Source organism: Oculina patagonica, chromosome 1 (genome assembly GCF_052425735.1).
Source record: "Oculina patagonica isolate OP01 chromosome 1, crgOcupat, whole genome shotgun sequence".
In the NCBI taxonomy this organism is placed as follows: Eukaryota; Metazoa; Cnidaria; class Anthozoa; order Scleractinia; family Oculinidae; genus Oculina; species Oculina patagonica.
This window is the reverse complement of record NC_135758.1, coordinates 8,563,607-8,590,710: the sequence shown is the minus strand read 5'-3', so window position 1 is coordinate 8,590,710 and position 27,104 is coordinate 8,563,607. Positions and strand designations below refer to the sequence as shown.

The 27,104-nt window shown below is 39.2% G+C and overlaps 3 protein-coding genes, 1 long non-coding RNA gene and 1 pseudogene across 5 annotated transcripts; all 5 read right to left on the bottom strand.

Moving 5' to 3' along the window:
• Positions 1-1,128: 1,128 nt before the first annotated feature.
• On the bottom strand, positions 1,129-4,094 carry LOC144654432 (tetratricopeptide repeat protein 28-like). Its single transcript, XM_078514587.1, has 2 exons — positions 1,955-4,094; positions 1,129-1,498 (listed from the first exon to the last, which is right to left on the bottom strand). Exon 1 carries the CDS (start codon positions 4,068-4,070, stop codon positions 1,959-1,961), a length of 2,112 nt encoding a protein of 703 aa, XP_078370713.1. The 5' UTR covers positions 4,071-4,094; the 3' UTR covers positions 1,129-1,498; positions 1,955-1,958.
• Positions 4,095-8,200: 4,106 nt separating this feature from the next.
• Positions 8,201-10,688, bottom strand: LOC144655110 (uncharacterized). Its single transcript, XM_078515328.1, has 3 exons — positions 10,641-10,688; positions 10,440-10,508; positions 8,201-9,093 (listed from the first exon to the last, which is right to left on the bottom strand). The coding sequence occupies exon 3, from the start codon at positions 9,080-9,082 to the stop codon at positions 8,537-8,539; it is 546 nt and encodes a 181-aa protein (XP_078371454.1). The 5' UTR covers positions 9,083-9,093; positions 10,440-10,508; positions 10,641-10,688; the 3' UTR covers positions 8,201-8,536.
• Positions 10,689-12,521: 1,833 nt separating this feature from the next.
• Positions 12,522-16,546, bottom strand: LOC144648333 (tetratricopeptide repeat protein 28-like). The gene is made up of 4 exons (XM_078507929.1): positions 15,722-16,546; positions 15,034-15,481; positions 13,060-14,691; positions 12,522-12,950 (listed from the first exon to the last, which is right to left on the bottom strand). The coding sequence occupies exons 1-3, from the start codon at positions 16,544-16,546 to the stop codon at positions 13,064-13,066; spliced, it is 2,901 nt and encodes a 966-aa protein (XP_078364055.1). The 3' UTR covers positions 12,522-12,950; positions 13,060-13,063.
• A 1,058-nt stretch (positions 16,547-17,604) lies between these two features.
• Positions 17,605-19,250, bottom strand: LOC144644737 (uncharacterized). Its single transcript, XR_013569186.1, has 4 exons — positions 19,240-19,250; positions 18,291-18,339; positions 18,045-18,119; positions 17,605-17,721 (listed from the first exon to the last, which is right to left on the bottom strand). It is a non-coding gene; the product is annotated as an uncharacterized LOC144644737 (long non-coding RNA).
• Positions 19,251-20,473: 1,223 nt separating this feature from the next.
• On the bottom strand, positions 20,474-25,640 carry LOC144654288 (uncharacterized; annotated as a pseudogene). The gene is made up of 3 exons (XR_013570891.1): positions 25,394-25,640; positions 24,838-24,918; positions 20,474-23,860 (listed from the first exon to the last, which is right to left on the bottom strand). The product of XR_013570891.1 is annotated as an uncharacterized LOC144654288 (transcript).
• Positions 25,641-27,104: the final 1,464 nt, after the last annotated feature.

Sequence of the window (27,104 nt, the reverse complement as noted above, 5' to 3'; positions counted from 1 at the left end):
CCAGTCCCTTAATGTCTTTTTATAGTGGAAATTTACTTTAAATGCAGTGTAAACAAATTCATCAGCTACTTTCGGCAACAGGGATCTTCCCTACAAAACAACAATGACGCTACAATTATTAGCAGTGTATCTTTCGATTTCGACCGAATTGTTTCGAATGCACAGTGAAGATGTGAAATTAAATGGAATGATAAAATTTAACCGCCTTTAGAAAATGGTATCAGCTTGGGATGTTCCATCATGGTATATTGTAATAAATTGCTCACAATCAAAGAGGGGCAACGATTTTATTTGGTATTAGTTATATTTTTATTGTGATTACTTAGAACTCTGATTACCTAACATATATATACTGCGTGCAGTCTATGGCAATTCATCACGTGTCTCAATAGTATAGAACCAATATTTAAGTATTTTAAGGCCATTCTGTTATCACGACAGCTCATTAAGTCTTTCTGGTATTTCTTCTTTTCGCGTCCCACCACCCCATGCCTCAAATGCCTAAATAATGTTGGAAAACAAAAAACAGCATTTCAAATTTACTCTATAATTTCCCTCTTTACGTTGGGTGTCCTGACTTATGCTGGATAGCCACTGACGCGTAATTTTTTACGTGCGTGAAAAAATTTAGAGACAATGTATGAATGACTTGCGTAAACGTGTACGCAAGTCGTTCATACATTGTCTCTAAATTTTTTCACGCACCTAAACGTAGGTAAAAAATTACCCGTCAGTGAAAATCCACCTTTAGTTAAAATAAACAAGTAGTGCTTGTCGGAAGAGGAAAAGGGAAAATGTAACGTGAAAAAATTTTGAAGTTTTCAGGGTTAAATGCTTTTACTGCCAATCCATAGGGCTCATCGGCGGTGAAAGAACCTGTGATACTCACCAGTGACGTAAAACAAAGAACAAACAAGACATACAACAAAGAACCTTGAAACAATGTAAAGCAGAAAAACAATAGCTCCAAAACAAAGAAAAATATCACAGGTTATTACACCAAGGTAAACTCATCCATAGTACAGTCTATACTGTACTCCATCCGGCATTTACATACATGAACACAACGTTGATTTCATTGCTCAATTTTATTTTGTAACACTTAATTGTCACACAAATAATGATCATAATAATTAAAAGTTCGACATTTCCTGGTAAAAAGACAAAACCTGAATTCAGTGCAAGGATATTCAATAAATAATAGAAATGAATGCCATGCATTCAAATTAAAGTGAACTCTCCAACTTCCAATTCAATTAACAAATGGATTAGTTGTTAAATAAACTGTTGTGCTTGGTAATATTATTTAAATAATTTTGTCTAGTACATTTTACTGCTGACCAAGTCTTTGTAATCACACACCCTAAACTTTTGTTTCCTCGCAACTTTTATCCTTCGATAGTAAATTAACTGAAGTTAAGTGAGACATACCAGTCTGACGACTGGTTTATCGCCGATCTCAGAGGACTTCATCGTGACATTTCTTGCACTGTGCAACCTTGAAATTAAAGTAAAACTGAAATGTAAATAGTTCACTCTAGGAGACAAACACCAAATATAATTCTGATTTGTTATGTTACAATATAAAAGAAAACGATAATAAATGGTCTCTCAGGGTTTTCCACTTTTTGCCACATGACCAACATGACCCTTGTCACAACTTCGCAAACTTGTGCTCCATTGACAATCGTATAGCAACCAGTGAGTTAGTATCACTTTACTGCGATGATTTTAGCTCGTTTAGTTTTCACTATTTTGAGCAGATTTTTTTTGCCTATTTATGTTAATTTTTTATGCTAATTTTTTTATACTTTTGTGGTTCTTCTGGCAAAATAAAATGGTTGTTGTTGTTGTTGTTGTTGTTATTTTCTTTTAAAGCCAATGATACAGATAAAGTTCACTTCCAGACCTAATTTTTAGAGTATTTATACTCCTTTTTCCAAATCAAACTTACCGATTCATTTTCCAAAATTAAATGTCACGTTATCCCCGATCAGCATAAATGGTGCCCACTGTCTTACGTGATTGTAGCCATTAGCTCTCATCCACTTCATGGCCTCGTGAAGAGATTCACTAGCACTTTCCCCACGAACAAGGTGATTGTAGAAACTTTTCATCATTTGCTCTGTTGCACTGTCTTCAAGTGCCCACAGTGCCACCAACACTGAGCGGGCACCGGATGCTAAAAAGGCTCGAGCGATTCCAACAACTCCCTCGACTTTAATCTCTCCTTTACCACTGTGACAACAGCTGAGTACCACAAGTTTGGCACGCAGTTGAACTCGCGAAATGTCAGACATTGTTAACAAGTATTCTTCTTCGACAGGAATTTTGTTAATGGGGCGAGGAGGGGAAAGGGCGATCTCTCCTCTTTCAGCATCACCATGTGCAGCAAAATGTATCAGGCTCACTGAATTCATCCTCTCAAGTACCGCCTGCTTAGTTGCTTGCTGTCCTAACAGAGGCTCAACGCCCAGTAGTCGTCCAATCATGGCTGCTTCATTCCCTGCACAGGGTAATCTAGATATGTTCTTTTTCTTTCCTTTGTAACGCACCAAACCAACGTCAGGATCTCCCACTATCAGTGCACCAGTCTGACTGTGATAGTCCGATGGACTGTCCTGAATAACCTTGAGAGTTGTCAAAGAAGGAACGATGCGGATCCTGAACGTCTCCGATAAAAATTCTCCACTTCTATCCGGTAACGCTGCAAATGGAACTTTGTACAGTGAGCGATCAGGAACAATAATAATCTCGGGTTCTTCAAGCAAGTCTGCCACAGGAGCGATGATCATTTTGTAACTCAAGAAAAGGCTGGTTTTGGGATTATGACTTTCTTTTTCCTCTTCCTCCTCCTCCACTAGTCGGAAAGGTGCAAGGCTACCATCCTGAAATACGTTAGACGTCGTTGAGGTATCATTTAAAGATCGATCTTCGCAACTCTTTGTTAAAATACCAAATCGTCTGAAGCTTTCAGCGAAAAAGTCATCCAAATTTCCAACCAGTCCGCGGTGAAGAGTGTTATCATTTGTCTTTATTTCTCGGAAATGCGTGACACCGCTTCTTTTTAAAACCCACAAAAGTACTCTTTGAGAAGAATAAGAGATGTATAGACAAGCGCAGTTACTTTCCTTCTTCACGATGCCTTCAAGACCAACCCAGGATTGAGGATTAGCTGACATTTGATTTTCCACAGAGTACTGAGCTGACATTAATTCTGCCAAAGCTCTAGCCCGTCCAAGCTCTGAAACATAGAGAGCCTCAGTAGTATTTCCGGCAGCACAGAATATTGAACTGAACATCCAGTAGGAGGAGAAGTACTCATCTGAAAGCGATATCTTGAACTGATCGTTGTCTGCAAGAAAATACCGTACTTTCTCGAATTTATCAATGCTTAAAAGGAGATACGAAGTCGCTTCCTGAATCTCTCCTAGCAAAAATTTCAGCCAAGCAAGCTTGCAAAGGGATAAAAACTGTTTTTTTACGTCACCAATTTCTTTACTTTTTGCAAGTGCTTTCTGGAGATATTCCTTAGCCTGTACATATTCACCGAGATAAAGAAGCACAGTTCCAAGGTTTCCATAATCTGCAGCCTCTGCCTCGGGATGACAAATTTCCTTTCTTATCGCAATTGCTTTATCGTAATATTCTTTTGCCTTGACATATTCACCAATAGAGCAAAGCAAAGTTCCAAGGTTTCCGTAGTCTGCTGCTTCTCCTTTTCTGTCACCAATTTGTTTTCTGATCTTAAGTGCATCCTCGAGATACTCTTTAGCCTTCGCATATTTACCAAGGCATTCAAACACAGCCCCTAAATTTCCGCAATCTGATGCCTCTCCTCTTCGATCTCCAATTTCTTTGCTGATTGCAAGTGCTTTCTCAAAATATTCTTTAGCCTTGACATAATCACCAAGAGACTGAAACACATTTCCTATGTTTCCATAAGATGCGGCTTCGCTATTTCTGTCGCCAATTTCTTGATTGATTGCAAGTGCTTTTACGAGATAATCTTTAGCCTTGACATATTCACCAAGTGAGTGATAAAAATTTCCTAGACTTCCGTAATCCATTGATTCTCCTTTTTTGTCACCAATTTCTTTTCTGATGGTGAGTGCAGCTCCTAGGTTTCCGTAAGGTGTAGCCAGTCGGTTTTTGTCCCCAATTTCTATTTTGATGGCAAGTTCTTTCTGAATATATTCTTTAGCCTGTCATGTATTTGGTTTTATTCGAAAGCACATGGTACAGAATGCGCATAAGTGCGCATACTCCTAGCCGCTGGCTCAATACACTACAACTCCTCCCCCTTAAGCCAGTCTCGTACCCCAAAAGTTTCCGGGAGAAAAAAAAAGTCCAACACAACATGCTATTCTACAAATAAAGTCAAAGCCCTAGAAATGGGCAGTTCAATGTTCAAAGGTCCAGTCGGGCTGGGGGCTTCCTCTCCCTGGTAGGGTATCTTCTAGCAGGAACATGTTCAATCTGGCTCCGCGGGCTGCTAACTGAAGGTTTAGCCGCTGGATTGGATGGCTGAAAACCTGTCTCCCGTGGGATGGTTTCTGTCTGCTCAAGAGGCTCAGCTACTTGGTCACCATGGTGCTCTACTGGGGGTGGGAAAAGCAACGGCTGGATAACTGGTGTATGGTTGTCTGCAACAGGAACATTGGAATCTTTGATTTGGTCTGTGTGTCGACGCCAAACTAAGTTAGGCCCAATCTCCACTTCATAAGACAGGGGTCCTAGTTGTGCACGCACAATACCTGGCACCCACTTCGATTTTCCATTGTAATTTCGTGCTATTACTCTCTGGCCAATGGAAAAATACCGCGTTACAGAACCACCCTTGGCGACAGACTGGTCTATCTGACGGTTGTTTATCTGGACGCTGAGATCTGGTTTTAACAGGTCCAGTCGAGTGCGTAATCTCCTTCCTAAGAACAATTGGGATGGTGGCTCTCCAGTGGTTGAGTGGGGAGTGTTCCGATAAGCCAGCAAAAATCTTGCCAACTTAAGGTTCAAGGATTTCACTTCAGTTTCGCTCTTCATCGCACTTTTGAAGCTCCCCACACCTCGTTCCGCCAGCCCGTTGGTGGCAGGGTGGTAAGGTGCTGAAGTGATGTGTTTGATTCCGTTTCTCTTAAGGAATTGCTGAAACTCTTCTGATGTAAATTGCGACCCGTTATCGCTTACCAACTGGGCTGGTATTCCATATCTGGCAAATAACTTCTGAAGGACTTCAATGGTCTTCTCTGAGGTTGTACTAGTCATTCTCTCTATCTCTAGCCATCTTGAATGTGCATCCACTACCACCAAGAACATGCTTTTGAGGAACGGACCTGCAAAATCAATGTGAATTCGTTGCCAGGGGGACGAAGGCCACTCCCATGGGTGTACCGGTACTGTACTGGGCTCTCTCTGTGTTAGTTGGCAACCTGAGCAGGACTTAACAGTCAGTTCAATTTCCTTGTCGATTCCAGGCCACCAGATGTAACTTCGGGCTAGGGCCTTCATCTTCACGACCCCCATATGTCCCTGATGAAGTTCCTCGAGAACTTGAGGGCGCAACTTTGGAGGTACTACGACTCTTATCCCCCACATCAGACAGCCTGATTGTAATGTGATCTCATCTTTGCGAACAAAATAGGGGTTGAGTGCAGGATCAGGGTTGTGTGGCCAACCTTTACTGGTCATCTCATACACTTGAGCCAAAACAGGATCTCGCTGTGTTTCTCGCCTAACGTTATCCACTGTGACTGGCAGTGGATCAAACTGCATCAAATTAAATACACCCACTGGATCAACAACTTCCTCATCCCTGGATTCATTTACGAGTGGTAGGCGGGAAAGAGCATCGGCATTACTGTGAACTTTAGTGTTCTTGTATTCAATGGTGTAATCATAGCCCGCCAGGAACTAGGCATAACGTTGCAGTCGAGCTGCAGTGACCACAGGGATGCTTTTCCGCGGATGAAAGATTGACGTTAAGGGCTGATGATCTGTGTACAATGTGAAAGAGCGGCCAAACAAATACATATGGAACTTCTTTACCCCCCAGATTATTGACAAGGCTTCTTTGTCAATCTGTGCATACTTTTGCTCAGTTTTGGTGAGTGTCCTTGAAGCAAAAGCTATGGGTCGCTCGGTACCGTCCTTCATCACGTGGGACAACACCGCTCCAATACCGACAGGGGATGCATCACAAGCAAGCCTTAGTGGTAGGCTGGGATCATAATGTGTTAAAACTTGCTCTGAAGTGATCATTTCTTTCACTTTGTGGAATGCTATCTCGCACTGTTCTGTCCATTTCCACTGATGATTCTTCTCCAAAAGTTGTGTCAGGGGATGTACTACTGTCGATAGGTTAGGCAAGAACCTGTGGTAGTAATTGATTAGCCCGAGAAAAGATCTCACTTCAGCTACATCGTTTGGACGTGGTGCACTCAATACTGCTTCAACTTTCTCTGCTGACTTGTGTAGGCCATCTTTGTCGATGTCATGTCCACAATAGGTTATCTTCTCTTTGAAGAACTCACATTTTGCCTTGTTCGCTCTCAACCCATGAAGCTGAAGCCGTCGCAGAACTTCTTCTAAGTTAGCCAGGTGTTCTTCATCATCCTTGCCAGTAATGATCATATCATCAAGGATACAGCTTGTGCCAGATGTTCCTTCCAACACTTGATCAATGGTGCGCTGCCAGATAGCAGGTGCTGATGTGATGCCAAACACCAGTCTGTTGTACTGGAACAGACCCATGTGTGTGTTGATGGTGAGGTATTTCTTGGAATCTTCTTCCATCTCTAGTTGGTGGTATGCCTGACGAAGGTCAATCTTTGAGAATTTCTGCCCACCACTAAGCTTTGCAAAGATATCTTCAATGCGGGGTAAAGGATACTGCTCAGCTTGTAGTTCTGGGTTTACTGTGCCTTTGTAATCACCACAAATTCTGACAGACCCATCTTTCTTTGGGACAGGTACAATGGGCGTGGCCCAATCGCTCCACTCAACTTTTGTGAGAATACCTTCATTCTGAAGTCTTCTCAGTTCTTCTTCAACCTTGGGCCTCAAGGCGTAAGGCACGGCACGAGCTTTGCAGAAATGAGCTTGGCTATCTTCTTTGAGGGTTAGCTTTGCCTTAGCTGATTTAAATGTTCCAAGTTTATCTTCAAAAACATCAGAGTATTTGTCTAGCATGGTCTGCAGACGCTCTTTAGCAATTGGTGGGGCTTGTGAAGCTTTTAGTGATTTAATAGCATACCAATCCAGGCGTATCTTGTAGAGCCAATCCCTTCCCATCAACACAGGGCCCTTATTCTTAACCACATACAGATCCAAAAGTAAGGGTTGCTGATCTTTGTACTCAACATTTGCCTTAAGGACTCCCAGTGGAACAATGTTTTCCCCTGTGTAGGTTTTCAACATTAGTTCAGTTTTATGCAAAGGTTTGTCGTTAAATTTTTCCATGTACAAATCATGTGGAATGATCGACACAGCCGAGCCTGTGTCCAGTTCCATTTTCAACGGTTTCCCTTCTACTTTCAGATCTACCCAGATTACATCACTGCTCGGTTTGCTCACATTGTGTATCTTCATGCTTCCTAACACATCTTCAAATTCATCACTTTCACTGTACTGAACAGTATGGACTTGAGTGTTTAGTGGTGTTTTGGGTGGTTGCTTTGGCTTACCTTGTCGTCTCGAGTTACAAACTCTGGAAATATGGCCCACCTTTCCACAATAATAACATGTCTGGTCCTTGAATCTGCAATTATGTGATGCGTGTGAGTCTCCTCCGCATCGATAGCAAACTTTAGGCGTGGGGTTCGGCGGCGGCGGCGGCGGCGGTGGCGGTGGCGGTGGCTTGCTGTTATCTGAGATTTTGTCAACTCGAGGTTCTGCGTGCAGCTCACTGTGCAATTCCGAAGCATCACGAACGGCAGTTTCCATCGCTACGGCTATCTCCAAAGCCTTGGAATATTTCAGTTTTGCTTCTGAAAGCAACCTCCTCTGTATCTGCATATTTTGAAGGCCACAGACCAACTTATCCCGTAAAGCTTCGTTAAGGTTTGCGCCAAAGTTGCAGTGAGTCGCTAGTTTCTTCAGTTCTGCTACGTAGGCCAAAACGGTTTCTCCTTCTCGCTGATTTCGTTTGTAAAAACGAAAGCATTCTGCTATTTCCAATGGTTTAGGGCTTAAGTGTTGCTGAAGGGTTGTGACGATCTCTTGGAAGCTCTTCGTGGCTGGTTTATCCGGTGAAAGAAGGTCCCTCAACAATGTGTATGTTTTGCTCCCGATCAAGCTTAACAAGGTTGGCACTTGGCGGTCCTCATCGATGTTGTTTGCTAAGAAAAACTGTTCTACACGTTCCGCATAAGTTTCCCATTCCTCTTGTGTCTCATCAAAACTCTCTATCTTCCCGATAGCAGTCATATTTCGACGTTTTCTTACGACTTAATCCTCGTCGCCACTGTCATGTATTTGGTTTTATTCGAAAGCACATGGTACAGAATGCGCATAAGTGCGCATACTCCTAGCCGCTGGCTCAATACACTACAGTAGCCAGTCGGTTTTTGTCCCCAATTTCTATTTTGATGGCAAGTTCTTTCTGAATATATTCTTTAGCCTTGGTATATTCCCCTTGAGATAGAGACACAGTTCCAAGATAACTGTATGACGAGGCTTGTCCATCTCTGCAGCCAATTTCTTTGCTGATTGCCAGTGCTTTCTCACACAGTTCTTTTGCTTCTACATATTTACTTTGAATCTGGTATAATCCTGCCAATTGTAAACTTAGCTTACTTTCTATAGCTCTTTCACCCCTTTTTTGGTATATGACGAGAAGTTTTTTACCGTATTTTATTGCACTCGTGTAATCATTGATCAAATTGTATGCCTTAAACATTGTCAAGTATACCCGTTTGTATATTTCTATTGCTTTTCCTTCCTTTGTTACAACATGGTTTTTGAGGATGATCAAGCATTCCTTGCAAAACTCGATGGCCTTTAGAACACGACAGGTGTTAAGAAGGAAGTTGGCCACAGTGATGCCGATGTAGATAGCTTTTGTTATTTCGTCCATGTTTTTCATGTTAAGAACTTCTTGTTGAAATAAGAAGAAAACGAATCGAAGCATCGTTTTGTTATGCCTTAATAGCAAGAAGTTATTTATTGTATTTCATTTTGTTAGCTATTTTGCTACCTTCCCTCTACAATTGCAACCCTCACGCTCACGCGGGGACAATTTTTAAGTTATACTTACGACGTACAGTGGAACCTCGATTTAACGAACCTCTATATAACGAAGTCCTCGGTATAACGAACGATATTCTTCAGCCCGGCCAAAGTTACAGTAAAATGTATGGAACAGAACCTCGATATAACGAAATCCTCGTTATGACGAACACAATCCGGAAGCCCAAACGTAAAATGTACCCCGATATAACGAATTTCAGTTAACACGCGACAAAAGATGGATGTAGAACAGACCAACAAGGATGAAAATACTTTAATCCTAACAGGAAAACAACTTCAAAGACATATGTCCGTACCCCTGTGGATATTAGACATTAAAGCACAAATGCTATTTCTGACAGTCGTTCAGATAAGTAAATGCTGGGTAGTGAAACGTCCCAGCGTGAAAAACAATTTTAACTACACCTCGATATAACGAATGTTTTGGTTGTTTTTCCGCACATTTGTTATACCGAGGTTTTCGATATAACGAACCCTCGATATAACGAACAAATTTCCCCAGTCCCTTGGCACTTCGTTAAATCGAGGTTTCACTGTAATCATCCAATTTCTCTGTTTTCAGAAAGTGAATGAATGAAGGACTTTGTCAAAGTGTCTGTCAATGATATTTAGCTTAAGAAAACTAATGGGGGACACTATTTAGTGAAACCGTCGGAAGGTAAAATTCATTGGAAAATCCCGCAAGTAGCGATTTAAGTCGCCGAAAAACATTACGGGCAATATTTCAATTCAACTTCACACTCATATATAAAGATAGCATTTTTAGAATTATTATCTATGTTAAAATCAAATCAAACTTGTATTTAACGTTTTCTTATCGGCGTTTAGAAAGAATACAATATTGACAACATCTGTTTACAACAACAGGAGCTTTGTTTGCAGAATAAGAGGAATAAGAGAAAAATCAGCAAAAATAAATAAATAATATTTCAGAAGGTGATTTAGCTCCCATTTCCCCTCCACCACTACACCCTTAAACGCCCGAAAACAGGACAGAACCTAACGGATAAATAAATCTTCTTCTTTTAAGTGTCTTTTACAGGCAACGTTTGTAATGCACGTACACGTTAAGTTTTACTTGGATCATCTTAATTTTTGAAAAACCATTTCAAATGACGAGCTTTTATTTTGTGGTCTAATTTCCCAATTTAAGGATTTAAATAAAACCCTCATGTTACACTTACTGTACCTACCGTGCTCAAAAGAAGTCAAACTTGGGATGAAATCCAAAAACCAGTGTACCTCAGCAACTGAACTCGTTCCTTCAAAATAAAAAAAAAACATGCAATAACTACATTTTATAATCACGGGATAGCTTTTGTTTTCAACTCGAATCTTTAGAATATACAAGACAAGTAACAAGATAGAAAGTAAGTCAGAAAAAGTTATCTTACTTTCCTAGGAGAGTAGCAGCTATACCTGTACAATTGCCTCCAAACGATAAGCACTCCTATCTTTGCGTTTGTGCAATTCAGTCGATTTTAAGTACACAATTGGCAGAATGCTATTTTGGTATATTACCATATTTGTTATTGTTACATTAAGGCCAAAGTTTCACTTTTTTTCAGTGTTTCATTTTTCATTGCGGATAATACATGTCACAGAACTGTTATTCTTCATGACGTCTATTTCACTTACTCAGTATGTTAATTTTAAAAACTTTCTTTTCGTCTTGTGTTGTAAACAGAATTATTTTTCAATGAGAAACAACACGTACAAAACAAGGTTATATCTTCTACGGTACTCTTCGTTTTCTCCACCATTAAAACGTGAAATGTGACTTTCACACTATTCTAAAAAAATATTTACAGTAATCCAACATTAGAGAGAAACAAAATTTGCCTAGCCTATTTGCCTATTTGTTCTTAGACATCAGAATGAATTCGCTGGGTACGGTTACTATATTCGAATTTCAAATAAATCTATGCAATTTCTCAATAAATCTATACAAAGTCCTTTAAAATCACTCTGCCGCGCGTATTCTCAACTCTCTTCTTGGTGTTTGAAAATGTAATGAAACACTCCCTCGTATCTGATGTATTACATCTAGAAAATTGAAATCAAACTGATTAATCTACGTCATGCATGATTATCAATAGGGAATTTCTCTTCAAACACAAACAATTATTATATTTTCTAACCACAGAATAGCTTTCGATATCAAGACGTTTTGAATGCGCAGCGAAAGATGGCTTACTTTTTTAGTACAAGGGGTTATAAGGGATAATGAAAGTCAAAATATAGGGACAACAGCTTTTGTAATTTTAAGGATAAGGAATAACTGCCCTCGGAAGTATTAAGATAATTTCCATCCCACTCCCCCCCCCCCCCCCCCCTCCCCCCTTTACCACTATGAAAAACAGAATTTTTTTAAAGCAATTTTTCACCATTTGAGAAATTTGAAATCTTTTGTTTTCGGACAAATAAAAATGTTTTGAGGGATTTTTGAGACAAGGGCAGCTTCGATTTTTGAAACGAAAACCCAGCCCAAAACGTCTAATTATAAGATCTCGATTTCTTATTATTCCTGCCACTTTTAGTGTTCAACAAAAGAAGCTGAACAAATACAAATTTTTCATTGGCGGTGGGTTGAGCAAAAAAATCACTTTACAAGCTATAAACGATGTTGGAAAACAAACATACACACAAGAAAACGATACCCCAAATCTACTGTATAAATTTCCTCGTTGATTGTAACAGATGTAGCTGTCAAAATCAAAACGTAGCACTTATCGGAAGGCAAAAAGACAACATTTCATATTAGAGCATTCTGAGGTATTTAGTGGTGAAAATAATGATCAAAGATGTTATAATAAATTATTTTCGAACGGCCATGCATCAGTCCATATAATGTCCTCCAGAAAATAAACACAAAGTTGATGACATTATTCTCAATGTTTTTATTACTTTCTCGGAATGATTCAAATAATCATGACAAAAGTTTCCGTAACAAAGTGTTTTTTTTAATTATTGTGTAATAAAAAAACTAGAAGTGAATACACTACAAAGAACATAAGAATAAAATAAACTAATAAGCTTTTTTTAAGAAAATGTTGTTATTCGTTGGCAAAACATCTACTTGTCTATCACCTTAAATTTGACACGTTAAATTATACCCTACTGAGTAAATAGACGAATCCGACCTTATTGGAGCACCTATAGCCCTCAAAAAGGCTTACACCTATAGCCCTTAAAAAGGCTTTTTAATTCTTTTTTTATGTTGTTAATACTCATGATACCAAGTAAATAATCAATTAAATCGTTGAGCTTGGGAAATACGCCACCACAGTCCCGGATGTAGTTTCGTATGAATTTTACGAGTGGTCTATTTTCCAATAAAAAACTCGCGGCTATGTAATAATATTTAACAGTAATCCTTTTGATTTTAATTTCTTTTTACATTGGTCCAAGACCACAAATTCGTTAGGTAACAAACCTATACTGTAATAGATAAAAGTGATTTTTTCATTCAAAACGCGCAACCCGTCATGTTGCTTAGCCTCTTAATGCTACTGAGGAGTACGTTTCTTGCAATTAACTCGAAAAGAGCTTACAATACCCGAGCTATCGACTATAATTCTGCCTTGGTACAATATAATTTAAAAGAAAAAAGTGAAAGATCTCTCATTTTTGGGTGAATATCCTCATTCGTCGTGACCACCAAATGAGTGATCCATTGTCAGTTGGTCGTTCTTGATAAACACCTAAAAGATAAAAGTACAACAATCACGTTAATCTTACTAGGTAACTTCTTGACTTATTACAACTACAAAATGTTAAACGCGCGTTATTTTTTTTCCAAAAAAAACTTACCAATTCATTTTTCAAAATTGAATGTCACGTTATCCCCGATCAGCATAAATGGTGCCCACTGTCTTATGTGATTGTAGCCGTTAGCTCTCATCCATTTCATGGCCTCGTGAAGAGATTCACTGGCACTCTCCCCACGAACAAGGTGTCTGTAGAAACTTTTCATCATTTGCTCTGTTGCACTGTCTTCAAGTGCCCACAGTGCCACCAACACTGAGCGGGCACCAGATGCTAAAAAGGCTCGAGCGATTCCAACAACTCCCTCGACTTTAATCTCTCCTTTACCACTGTGACAACAGCTAAGTACCACAAGTTTTGCACGCAGTTGAACTCGCGAAATGTCAGACATTGTTAACAAGTATTCTTCTTCGACAGGAATTTTGTTAATGGGGCGAGGAGGGGAAAGGGCGATTTCTCCTCTTTCAGCATCACCATGTGCGGCAAAATGTATCAGACTCACTGAATTTATCCTGTCAAGTACTTCCTGCTTAGTTGCTTGCTCTCCTAACAGAGGTTGAACGCCCAGCAGTCGTCCAATCATGGCTGCTTCATTTCCTGCACAGGGTAATCTAGATATGTTCTTTTTCTTTCCTTTGTAACGCACCAAACCAACATCAGGATCTCCCACTATCAGGGCACCAGTCTGACTGTGATAGTCTGCAGGACTGTCTTGAATGAGCTTGAGCGTCGTCAAAGAAGGAACGATACGGATTCTGAAAGTCTCGGATAAATGTTTTCCTCTCTCATCTGGTAACGCTGCAAATGGAACTTTATACAAGGAGCGGTCAGGAACAATAACAATCTCGGGTTCTTCAAGGAGGTCAGCCACCGGAGCGATGATCATTTTGTAACACAATGAAAGGCTTGGTACACGGTTTTTGCTTTGGTCTTCTTCTTCCTCCACAAGTCGGAATGATGCCTGACCATCCTCCTGACATGTCGCAAGTGTCGGTGTGTTACCATTTAGAGAACGATCTTCGCAACGTTCCTTTGGCAAATTACGTCCAAACTGTCTAAAGCTTTCATCTAAAAAGTCATCCAGATTGCTAACAAGTCCGCGATAGACAGTGTTTTCATTTATTTTCATTTCATGGAAATGCATAACACCGTTTCCTTTTAAAATCCATAGAGCTATACTTTGAGAAGTATAATAGATGTATAGACAATTGCAGTTGCTTTCCTTTGTCATGATCCTTTCAATGCCAACCCAGGACTGAGGATCAGCTGATATTTGATTCTCCACTGAGTACTGAGCTGACATCAAGTCTGCCAAAGCTCTGGCCCGTCCAAGTTCGGCAACATACAGGGCCTGGCGAGGAGCTCCGGCACCGCGAAACATTGCACTGAGCAACCAGAAGGGAAAAACATGCTGTTCCGAAAAAGATATCTTAAATTGGTCGTTGTCTCCAATAAAATGCCGCAAATTTTCGAAATCGTGCATGCTTGAAAGAAGATACGTAAACGCTTCCTTAATTTTTCCTTCTAATACTTTCAGCCATACAAATGTGCAAAGAAGTAAGAATTGATTCTCAACGTCCCCAATCTCTTGAGACATGGCAAGTGCTTTCTCAAGATATTCTTGAGCGTTGGCGTACTCGCCGAGATAGACAAAAACGATTCCAAGGTTTTCATAATCTGCTGCCTGCCCTTTTCTGTCGCAAATTTCTTTTCTGATCATAAGCGCTTTCTCGTGACATTCTTTAGCCTTGTCGTAGTCACCAATAGATATAAACACAGTTCCTAGGTTTCCGTAACATGCTGCTTGTCCTTGTCTGTCACTCATTTCTTTTTTGATGGCAATTGCTTTCTCGATATAGTCTATAGCCTTTGCATACTTACCAAGGGACTGAAACACAGTTCCTAAATTTCCGTAAGCTGACCCTTCTCCCTCTCGGTCTCCAATAACTTTTGTGATCGCAAGTGCTTTCTCATGATATTCTTTTGCCTTAGAACATTCACCTAGAGATAAGTACATACTTCCTAGGTTTCCATAAGATGAAGCTACTCCACTTTTATCACCAATTTCTTTTTTGATGGCAAGTGCTTTTTCCTGGAAATCTTTAGCCTTTACATATTCACCAAGAAATTGAAACACTGTACCGAGGTTCCCGTAAGCTGCAGCTTCTCCATTTCTTGCGCCAGTTTCTTGTTTGATTTTAAGTGCTTTCTCGAAATGTTCTTTAGCCTTGAAATATTCACCAAGATGTTTAAACACTGTTCCCAGGTTTCCGTTCTCTGTTCCTTCCCCGTCTCTGTCACCAATTTCTTTTCTGAGCGCAAGTGCTTTCTCAAAATAATCTTTCGCCTTGACATGTTCGCAAAGAGATAAAAACAAAATTCCAAGGGTTCCATAACATGAGGCTTCCCCATTTCTGTCGCCGATTTCTTTAGTAATCTTAAGTGCTTTCTCAAGATGATCTTTAGCCTCGTCGTATTCGCCAACACATAGACACACAGTTGCTAGGTTTCCGTAATCTACAGCTTCTCCTTTCTTGTCACAAAGTTCTTTTCTGATCGCAAGCGCTTTCATGATACATTCTTTGGCCTTGACATAATCACCAATCGATCGAAAGACAGTTCCCAAGTTTCCGTAATCTGCTCCTTCTCCCTCTCTGTCGTCAATTTCTTTTCTGATGGCAAGAGCTTTCTCGAAATACTCTTTTGCACTGACATATTCACCCAGGGATTGAAACACATTTCCAAGGTTTCCGTAATCTGCTCCTTCTCCTTGTTTGTCTCCAATTTCTTGTCTGATTGCAAGTGCTTTTTCGTGATATTCTTTGGCCTTTAAAAATTCACCAAGACATAGGTGCACAACTCCTAGGTTTCCATAAGACGAGGCTTCTCCATATTTCTCACCGATGTCCTTTTTGATCGCAGCTGCTTTCTCCATGTACTCTTTAGCCTTGCCATATTCGCTAAGACAGTAAAACACATTTCCAAGGTTTCCATAGCATGAAGATTCCCTATTTCTATCGCCAATTTCTTTTATTATCGCAAGAGCTTTTTCCGTACACTTTGTTGCTTTGGCATATTCGGCCAGGGATTGAAAGAGAGTTCCTAGGTGTCCATAACATGACGCTTCTAAGACTCTGTCACCTATTCCTGCATTGATTTCTAGGGCTTTTTCACAGAATTGTATTGCTTCTTCATATTTACCTTGTTGTTGGTACATTACTGCCAGTTTTAAGGTTACCCTACTTTCATGAACTTCATCACCACGTTTGTGGGCAATCACTAGAAGTTTCCTGCCGTATTTTATTGCGCTTGAGTAATCCTTGATTAGACAGTAGGCTTCAGACATTGTCCAGTATAGCCCCTTGCAAGCGATCTGTATTAGCTCTTCTGTTTTCACAGCTTTGTTGTTGAGAAAGATCAAGCATTCCTTGCATAAATCGATGGCCTTTAGCACACGACAGGTTTTGAGAAGGAAGTTGGCGACAAAAAGGCCAATAGAGATGGCTTGTATAACCTCGATTGTGCTGTTCATATTCTCCTAAACATTTTAGAATGAGAAGAAATTAAAACATATAAAAAGAGCTGAGAGTCTTTTAGTAATGTCTTCTGTGATAACATTTTGTTTATTTAATGTCATTTCATGACATAATATCGCCTTAGCCGTTATACTTTAAAGAGTCATTTTTCGGATAATGTTTCACCCTCTGGTATTATCCTCCAGTATACCTGATGTCTTAAGGGGTTTATCTACTAACCTACTATCCTCTGGTTGATGTAACTCAGTCAACGTTCATCAGACTATTTGTAATTACACTGAACCTCTCTGTGGGCACTTCTCGTTAGCAAACATGTCCCGGAACCGACGGTGTTCTGACTTTTAGGTCTGATGGCTTAATTTTTTTACTGGCTTCAATCTCCAGTGAGCGACTTCTTTGTTCCGACCCTACTACCGGCGCTAATTGGAAAACGAAACGCCTTAAAAGCGTGGTGTTCTAAAAAAAAGTTTTCCTTACATTTAACCATTTTATTTCTCATATCTGATGTTCGGGAGTGACCATTGGTCGAAACTTGAAATTTATCTAGATGGAAAGAAATCTCTTCGAAGTACTAGAGGTATTCTCGAATGAAAAGTTTTGAGTTTTACGAATGGAAATTAAGCGTCGACCATGACCTAAAAAGTTAACCACCCTGTGCTGTGGTCTGACTTCTCGTATTTGCTAAAATATGCCTCCCGTATGCGACCTTCATAGGCTTGACATTCGGGGTAGTCATTTACGCATAGTTCTACTGTATATTGGATATATCCTTTCAGTAGTGCCTACTTTTGATTAGGGAAATTGTCACGGAGAATGACTGTGTCGTATTCACAATGTAACTTTATTTCTAATTTATTGTTTTACGAAACTGAAACATTTAGAAGGGCTTGTTATTCTAGAAATTTAGTCGCAGAAATTCACCTACCCATTCACTCACTTACTCACAAAGACATTTGTTTTAAATATTATTGTCAAATTAAGTACATCAATGTTGTACGTGTAACAAAAAAAAAAACGAAAAAGAGTCAGTGACAAACCGTTTAACCTATAATATGTCAAATCCTGACTACCCGTATTCAATATTCAAGGTTGTACTCACCCACTTGTTGCTCGAAGATTTAAAGGACAAACAGAAACAGAGTTTGCAATCTATAACAGAAACTTTGCCGGTCTGTTGGATGATAAAAAATCATCAATTTAAGGGGTTGCCATAGAATGCTGTGGCTACATGGTATTAACCTCCACACCATAACGCTCTAAAATGCCCAAAAAAAAACAGAATCAAACAGCGATTTACCAACAAAATTTCAATCCCCTCTTGCTACTGTTTTATATAAGGTTCTTTTTGAAACGCATTTACTTTGTACAGCATCTCAATTTTCGAAAATGATTTAAATTGATGAGATTTAACTTGGTGGTCATATTTGCTAAAATATGACTGCTTTTTTAGAAAAACAAAGGCATCATCTGCCGAATAGATCGACTTAAGCTTACCCAAACTGCCGTGGTATAAAAAGTGAAGAACGCAATGAAATCCAAATCAATCCGCGTCAGCAACTGTAGTTCTCGCTTCAAAAATAACAAACATGCATTCAATTATTAGACCTGGTGATCACGGGATTAACTTTTGATTTTAACTAGAATCCTTTCCAAACATAATAAGTTGGTAACAAAACATAAAAGGAAGTTAAAAGAGGCTATCTAACTGTTCTTGCATAGCTATCTATAATTGTACAATACCTTGAGCCTGTAAGCACTCCTACCACTGAGTATGTGTAATTCAGTCGAGCTTAAGTACACAATTTGTAGAATGCTATTTTAGTATTAATACCATATTTGTTATTGTTGCGCTTAGACTTACGTTTCACTTTTCTTTGTGTTTCATTTTTCGTCACATAATCCGTGTCACAGAATTGTTGATCTATAAAGTCGTTTTTTTTTTTGTTTTAGAATACTCTACCCATGGCCAGATCTCAATGTGATATACCAACATGTCAAAATGTTCGTCCGTAGTAAAACAACAAGTGATCCTTTTATAGTCAAAAGTGAAATCTTTGTTATATAAGAACTGTCACGTTCCTGTAACAAAATGAATGGTTCGCTATAGCAAGCACGAGAAAGGCTATCATTTTTGATTTTATTGCCATTTAATCAAATAAAACAGTCTTTAAAAAGACACAAAGACTATTGAATAAAGGTTTGATCTCTACTTCTGGCTTACAAGTCAGATTCAGCGACATTTTAGAGAAGGTATCAGCAAGATAAATTATCATTGCTTTATTTGTGGCTTCTCTAGTCCGCATTGTAACTTTACATCCTTGAATACCCATTGAATATTAATGCGCAGTGGAGCGCCTTTGCTGCCTAGCATTTACTTTATGAAATATTTTTGTAGGAATAAAGCCTACCTCTCTGTGTCGACTGTTTCTAATTATTCACAAAAGAAACTGAAAAAAGATCCAAATGCGTAGATTTTCGCAGAAACCTCTTTAAACGACTTCAACGATGTTGGAAAAAGCTTACTGTGTAGATTTTCTCTTTGGGTGTCCCTGAGTTTTAACAAAACAAGAAAGACTCGTCAGAAGGGGAAAAGGGAACATTTAAAGGGAACCTCCACTCTTATGACAATTGCACTTTGAGTTGTTTGAAATAATACCTAAATTCACACCTTGAACTATGTTGGTCATACTACGTTGACATGGTGGAAGAAAGGTGAAAGTTCCTGTTATCGCACACGCTCTATGAAGCTAGCTGCATAACTGCAGTCAATCGGATTAAATTTTCACTTTTTATTACTTTATTTTGGCATAGTTAATAGTCCATACAATTGAAACTTGACAATTTCCATTTGCAAAATGTTAAAACGGACTACCTTATGCAGAATTCGGAAAAAAAACACTGTATTAGGAATTCGTGGATGTATAGTGGTTCCTGTGTATGTACATTCGAATTGAAGCAAAACACTTTCCGCTGATTCTATTCAAGGCGACTAATAATTGATAAACAGCAAATAGCACGCTTTATTAAAAACAATTAGTAATCGCTTGCAGCCTAATTTGCCCCGTGATCGTTTGACGCGATAAATAAACAAATATGACGAAACGGAAAGTCCGCCATATAATAATCTTATGAGCGGTCAAGCAGCCACTTTAACTCCAGGCCATCACTCTTTTCTAGCCTGCGTGGCAGCTATTCCTTCGGTCTCCACCAAAATCGCGGCCACATAGCAAACAAGGATGATTTTCGAGCATTGTTAATGACACTTTCACACAAATTGAGATAAACTTAAAAAAAAGTCGGGCCGACGTTTTTCAAGTTTACCTGAACGCAATCCGTTTCAATCTTCTCGAATTTTGCCCATCCATGCCCCTTTTCGGCCTTTCTGTGTTTCTTTTGAGTTATTGTGATATTTCAGTTAATTCTATGACCAGTTGGTCAGTGCCGAATTGCCTAAAATTGCGTGACATAGCCCCTTTAATGCAGTTTATTTTTAAACCCAACATGAGACTCATCCAGTAACAAACCTACGCTGTCATTCATTAAGCCAGCTTTGTATTTCTCTTTTAGTGATCAGTTACTTCTTTCTCGATATCTACTGATTACCTTGAAATCAAATGAAATTCACCAAGGTAGAAAAGTACCAAATAGCCAAAAAAGTGACAATAAAATGATAAGAGAACGAGGTTGGTAAGATTGACGCAAATTGACACGGATTCAAACAACAATAAAAACTAAATTGTAAGATCTTTGGCTGAAAGTTTTTAAGACGCCACATCCACGACAAAGCACCTTTATGGGCAGAAGGGATGAGTTTCCTCTGAATTAACCAAAAGGGTTTGTGATACAACAGTAATAATTAAAATATTACTATAGAAAATTTTCGAATGTTCTCTTTTCTAAATTAATTAAACGGCTAACTGAGTTTATTTCACAAAATCAAAAGTCACGTTATCTCCAATCAGCATAAATGGTGCCCACTGTCTTACGTGATTGTAGCCGTTAGCTCTCATCCACTTCATCGCCTCGTGAAGCGATTCACTGGCACTCTCCCCACGAACAAGGTGACGGTAGAAACTTTTCATCATTTGCTCTGTTGCGCTGTCTTCAAGAGCCCACAGTGCCACCAACACTGAGCGAGCACCGGATGCTAAAAAGGCTCGAGCGATTCCAACAACACCCTCGACTCTCATCTGTCCTTGGCCACTGTGACAACAGCTAAGTACCACAAGTTTGGCTCGTAATTGTGCTTGTAAAACGTCAGACATTGTTAACAGGTAATCTCTTTCCACAGGAATTTTCTTAATGGAATGAAGAGGGGAAAGCGCAATTTCTCCTCTTTCGGGATTGCCATGTGCGGCAAAATGTATCAGACTCACTGAATTAATCCTCTCGAGTACTGCTTGCTTAGTTGCTTGCTGTCCTAGCAGAGGCTCAACGCCCAGCAGACGTCCAATCATAGCGGCTTCCTTTCCTGCACAGGGTAATCTCAATATGTTCTTTTTCTTTCCTTTGTAGCGCACCAAACCAACGTCAGGATCTCCCACTATCAGTGCACCAGTCTGGCAGTGATAATCCGCTGGACTATCCTGAATGAGCTTGAGAATAGTCAAAGAAGGAACGATGCGGATCCTGTAAGTCTCGGATAGACATTTTCCTCTGTTATCTGGTAACGCTGCATATGGGACTTTGTAAAAGGAGCGATCAGGAACAATGATGATCTCTGGTTCTTCGAGTAAGTCAGCTACGGGAGCGATGATCATTTTGTAGCACAAAGAAAGGTTAGGTTTGATCACATCTTGCTTTTCCTCCTCTAGCTCCTCCGCAATTCGAACAGATGCGGGGATATCTTCCTGAGATGCAGTAGTTTTCCGTTTGTTATCGTTTAAAGAACGATCTTCGCAACATTCATTTGGTAAAATTCCAAACTGTCTAAAACTCTCAGCTAAAAAGTCTTCCAAATTTTTAACCAGTCCACGGTGAACAGTGTTTTCATTTATTCCTAATTTTCGAAAATGCATCAGACCGTTTCTTTTCAAAACCCACAAGGTTATACTTTGGGAAGAATAAGAAATGTATAGACAAATGCCCGTGCTTTCCTTCTTGACGATCCTCCCAAGACCGACCCAAGATTGAGGATCAGGTGAAATTTGATTCTCCAAAGAGTACTGGGCTGACATTAAATCTGCCAGAGCTCTAGCTCTTCCAAGTTCCGTAACGTAGAGAGCCTCGATAGGATTTCTAGAAACACAAAACATTTCACTAAGCTTCGAGTAGGGAAACGCATTCTGATCTGAAAAATTTATCTTGAAGTGGTCGTTGTCTCCAAGAAAAACCCGCAATTTCTCACACTTGCGAATACTTGAAAGAAGATATGGAAACGCTTCTTTAATGTTTCCTTCCAACAAGTTAAGCCATGCAAGTCTGCAAAGAGTGACGAGTTGTTTTTCCGCGTTTCCAATTCTTGTGCTTATTTCGAGCGCATTCTCAAGGCATTCCTTGGCCTTGAAATATTCCCCAAGAGAAAGAAACACATTTCCTAAATTTCCGTAAGCTACGGCTTCTCCTTCACTGTCGAAAACGTCTTTACTGATCGTCAGTGCTTTTTCGTGAAATTCTTTAGCCTTTACAAAATCACCAATGTAGAAAAACAAGCTTTCAAGGTTTTCGTAACATGACGATTCTCCTTTTTTGTAACCGGTTTCTTTTGTGATCGCAATTGCTTTCTCAAGATATTCTTTAGCCTTCTCATATTTACCAAGAGAAAGAAACAAATTCCCTAAATTTCCGTAACATCTTGCTTCCTCGTCTTTGTCTCCAATTTCTTTTTTGATGGTAATCGCATGCTCAAGATATTCCTTCGCCTTGACCTGTTCACCAAGGTGTAGATAATCCGTTCCTAGGTTTCCGTAAGATGTAGCTTCACCATTTCTGTCACCGATTTCTTGACTGATTGCAAGTGCTTTTTGGTGATAATCTATAGTTTTGATATATTCACCAAGGGAGCGGAGCACACTTCCCAAGTTTCCGTGATCATATACTTCTCCTTTTTTGTCACCAATTTCTTTCCTGATCGCAAGTGCTTTCTCGAGATATTCTTTAGCGTTGTCATATTCTCCAGCAGATTGAAACAAAGCTCCCAGATTTCCGTAATCTGCTGCTTCTCCGTTTCTGTCACCGATTTCTTTTCTGATGGTAAGTGCTTTCTCGAGACATTCCTTGCCCTTGAAATATTCACCAAGAGATAGGAAAACATTTCCAAGGTTTCCGTAACAAGAAGCTTCTCCTCTTTTATCACCAGTTTTCTTTTTTAAAACTAGAGCTTCTTCCATATAGTCCTTGGCTTTGTGATGTTCACCAAAAGAATGCACCAGAATTCCAAGACTTACGTAACACGAACCTTGCTCACTACTGTTACCAACTGCTTTGTTGATTTTAAGTGCTTTTTCAAAATAACCTTTTGCCTTGACATATTCCCCACGAGATTGACACACAGTTCCTAGGTTTCCGTAAACTGCTGCTTCATCATGTCTTTCGCCAAACTCTTGACTGATCGCAAGTGCTTTTTCGAGAGAAAATTTAGCCTTGGCATATTCACCAAGAGAATGATACACATTTCCAAGATTTCCGTAATGTGCTGCCTCTCCCTTTCTGTCACCAATTTCTTTTCTGATCGCAAGTGCTTTCTCGAGATATTCTTTAGCGTTGCCATATTCACTGAGAGATTGGAAAACCGTTCCCAGGTTCCCGTAGGAAATGGCTTCTCCATCTCTGTCACCAATTGCCTTGGTGATTTGAAGTGCTGTCTCAAGATAATCTTTAGCCTTGACATATTCACCAAGAGATAAAAAACCCAAAATCAAACACGTTTCCTAGATTTCCATAAGCCGAGGCTTCTACTTCACGATCGCCAATTTCTGTACTGATTGCTAACGCTTTCTCGCAGAGTTCTTTTGCTTCTAAGTATTTACTTTGACGCTGATATAATTTAGCCAGTTTTAAGCTCAGCTTGCTTTCCATATCTTTTTGACCACTTTTCTGATACACGACGAGAAGTTTTCTGCCGTATTTTATTGCATTTTGGTAATCATCGATTAGACAGCACGCCTCTAACGTTTTAAAATATATCGTTCTGTAAAATTTTTTCGTCATTTCTTCTTTAATGGATGTTTTGTTTTCAATGATGATTAAACATTCCTTGTATAACTCGATCGCCTTTAGAACACGACGGGTGCTTAGAAGATAGTTGGCAACAATAATGCCAATAGAGATGGCTTCTATAACTTGGGCCATGTTGTTCATGGTGAACATTCCTGTTGAAATAAGAATAAATTAATACTTGTAAGTGAAGCCAGAACATAGTCCCTCTGTACTTGTTTTTGTTTTTAACCTTGTGATCCATGGACAACGTTAAATGGATGAGAAACCCATAATATGAACGTCAGCACGCGCAACAGGTCCCCATGAGATTTCCGGCATCACGTGAAAGAAAAGCGATAGAACAACTGCCATCTTGTCACTGACGTTGCAATGCTGTCAAGTTTTTGGACAATGATAGTTTTCGCTCTTTTAATTTAATGTATTACCCAATATTTCCTGTGCCGATTAAACGGTTCTAAATGATCAGAAATTAACCTTATCGTGGGAGGTCTTGAAGGAGTTTACAACTGGTTATTTATAGAGAGAGAGAGAAACTAAACCGTTGCTGTTATTTAATTCTCATTCTGCAAATAGTTCGCAGTACCGGTATTAACACTTCACCTCACTCATTTATTTTAGATCTGCCAGTGGTTTATCTAAAGAAGCAAATCGTGCTTTGTCGTTATTTTATGATGTTTTGGGTAACTTTTTTCCCTATTTTTCGTTTCAATATGAAAGTCCAATGTAATATGCAAATACGTTTACGAAAGTATGTTCTCGTGGTCCCATTAGAAACCCTACTCCTTTAAGACAAAAATGCCCAAATATTTAACCCAATCGAAGGCCAAAACAGTCCAAGAACGGCGGAACACACCTTACAGTCTTAATACTGAGTGGACTAATCTCCCAGGGACACAGCACGCATTTGGTGGTGGTCTCGAGTACATTAAGAACAAAAAGATGCAAAAGCACCCCTTTATTCATTGGAAAAAATGTCGCGAAGTTCACTATATACTTTTGTGCAATAAAGAGGGCTGAAAACTGACCCAAAACTTTTCCGATGTTCATTACAGTTACTTACTCAGTTATTAATATTTTTTCTCAAAATTATTTTCTAGCCGCAAATCACATGAATGCCTCTTCTACTAACCGCTTGCTTGCCGATGTTGGCAAAGAGTTCAACAGTAACAGCGTCGATGGTTCACGATAGGAAGTGGAAGTTTCTGCAGGACTACAGAAAAATATGCATAAGAGTTCATCAGCTCAAATGTTGACTTTAAACACAATGCGCCAGGCTCACTCAAAATGGACTCACTAGTGGTTAAACTGTTGAAATACACGAGCCTACATAAATATTTACCCTAGTGCCACTTAGCAGATCGAAACATATTTTATTAATTTGCCAAGCTTTTGAGTACGTATACAATAGTTTACAGACCGCCAATATACCTCTCCATTGACAAGTGAAATTTATTGTTAAGATAAAACATGTCCTCGATCGTGAATCCCTTTTGGAGTCAATTTAACCTTACGGGACATACCGTTCTATTAGACGTCAGAAACGGAATGAAGCCCCACCAGCTAAAATCTTCCCTTCCAAATAACAAAGACGCATTCTAATAACAGGATTAACCTTTGATTTTAACTCGAATATTTACGACACACAGAAAAATGAATTTACTTTACTAGCAGAGTAGCACCTATACCTGTACAATTGCCTGCAGCCGATATGCACTCCTATCTTTGCGTTTGTGCTAGTCAGTCGAGTTTAAGTATGCGATTGACAGAATGCTATTCTGGTATATTACCATGTTTGTCATTTGTTACACTTAAACCAAAGTTTCGCTTTCTCCTGTGTTGCATTTTTCATTGCGGATAATCCTTGTCACGGAACAGTTATTCTTCATGACGTCTATTCCACTCAGTACTCAATATGCTAATTTTGAAAACTTCCTTTTCTGTGTTGTAGAAAAAATAAAATATATTTAAGCTGACTGTGCAAGAATATTACTTCATCTCCAGGACATACATTACATCTCAATTATTTTTCAACAAGCCGTGAAACAGCACGTAGAAAACAAGTTATATTTTCTATGTGATTCGTCAGTTATTCTACCTTCAAAAGGCGAAAGCGTGACTTTTACATTATTCTTAGAAATTATTTACAATAATCTGACATGCGGCCCGAGACTACCATAGTTTGCCTAGCTGGCTGTTTCTTTAAAATTTATTGTTTTGTTGAACAACAACCAAATTTATCCAAAAGTTGTTATAGAAGTCAAACGAGAACGCTTTTTGTGTGTATACATTGGCAGACATCAGAATCAATTTGCTGGATTATTATGTTGGAATTTCAAATTAATCTACGCAATTTTGTGTGCATCTTTTTATTTTCTAACCCCAAACTTTGATATCCATTTTTCGGCATAGAGTTCTTAGCTCTGCGTCCAGCTTACAGAACAAAATGTATGGGAAAACGACTGGCCATTATTAATGCGCAGTGGAGCGCTTTTGCTGGCTAGCATTAACTTTTAAATGAAATATTTTTTTAGGAATAAAGCCTACGTCTCTTTGCCGACTCTTTCTAATTATTAACAAAAGAAACTGAAAAAAGATCCAAGTGTGTCGATTTTCGCAAAAACTTCTTTAAACGACCTCAACAATGTTGAAAAACAGAATTAGAAAAGGCCTACGGTGTAAATTTTCTCTTTGGGTGTCCCTGATTATTAAACAAAACAAGAAAGGCTCATCAGAAGGGAAAAGGGAAAATTTAATATAAGAGCATTCTAAGATATAACAATTGTCGACCCGCAGTGCTTAAGGACGTTCGCGCGAAAATCTTCCAACATTGCAATTTTTCTTAAAATTTCACCAGAGCTAGTTTATTAGTTACTTTTATCAGAAATGTAAAAAAAAAGTGGGGGTCACCGACTTCGTTTCCGAAATACGATAACCGAAAGAGGGCGCGTATTTGGATAAATTTCACTTCGTCACTCGATATGACCTCAGCGGCTTCGGGCGACAAAATATTTTAAATTAATTGATGAAGGCTAACTTTCTTTGTCTGAATTTATTTTAGTGGATCTATTGTACAAATATATTTCGGTTTTGAAGTCCCTTAAGGAAAATCTTGCCTTAAAGAATTGGATTTGCGAACACTCGAGACTGGAAAATGTGACTAATTTGGTCGCGCGCGAGGGGAGAAAATGAAAAAATAACAAAGTTCCAACATTGGAAATTCGCTCATTTTTTGTCAATCAGTAGAGATTTATCGGTAAAGTTGGTATATCCCGAAAAAGTGGGGGTCACCGACCGTTTAAGAGAGGAAACTGCAAGCGAAGTTAACGCAACGGCTACCAACCCTATATGTGTTTGGAAAAGTTTTCTCAGCGCGCGCGCTCGTGCATGACGTGTCGT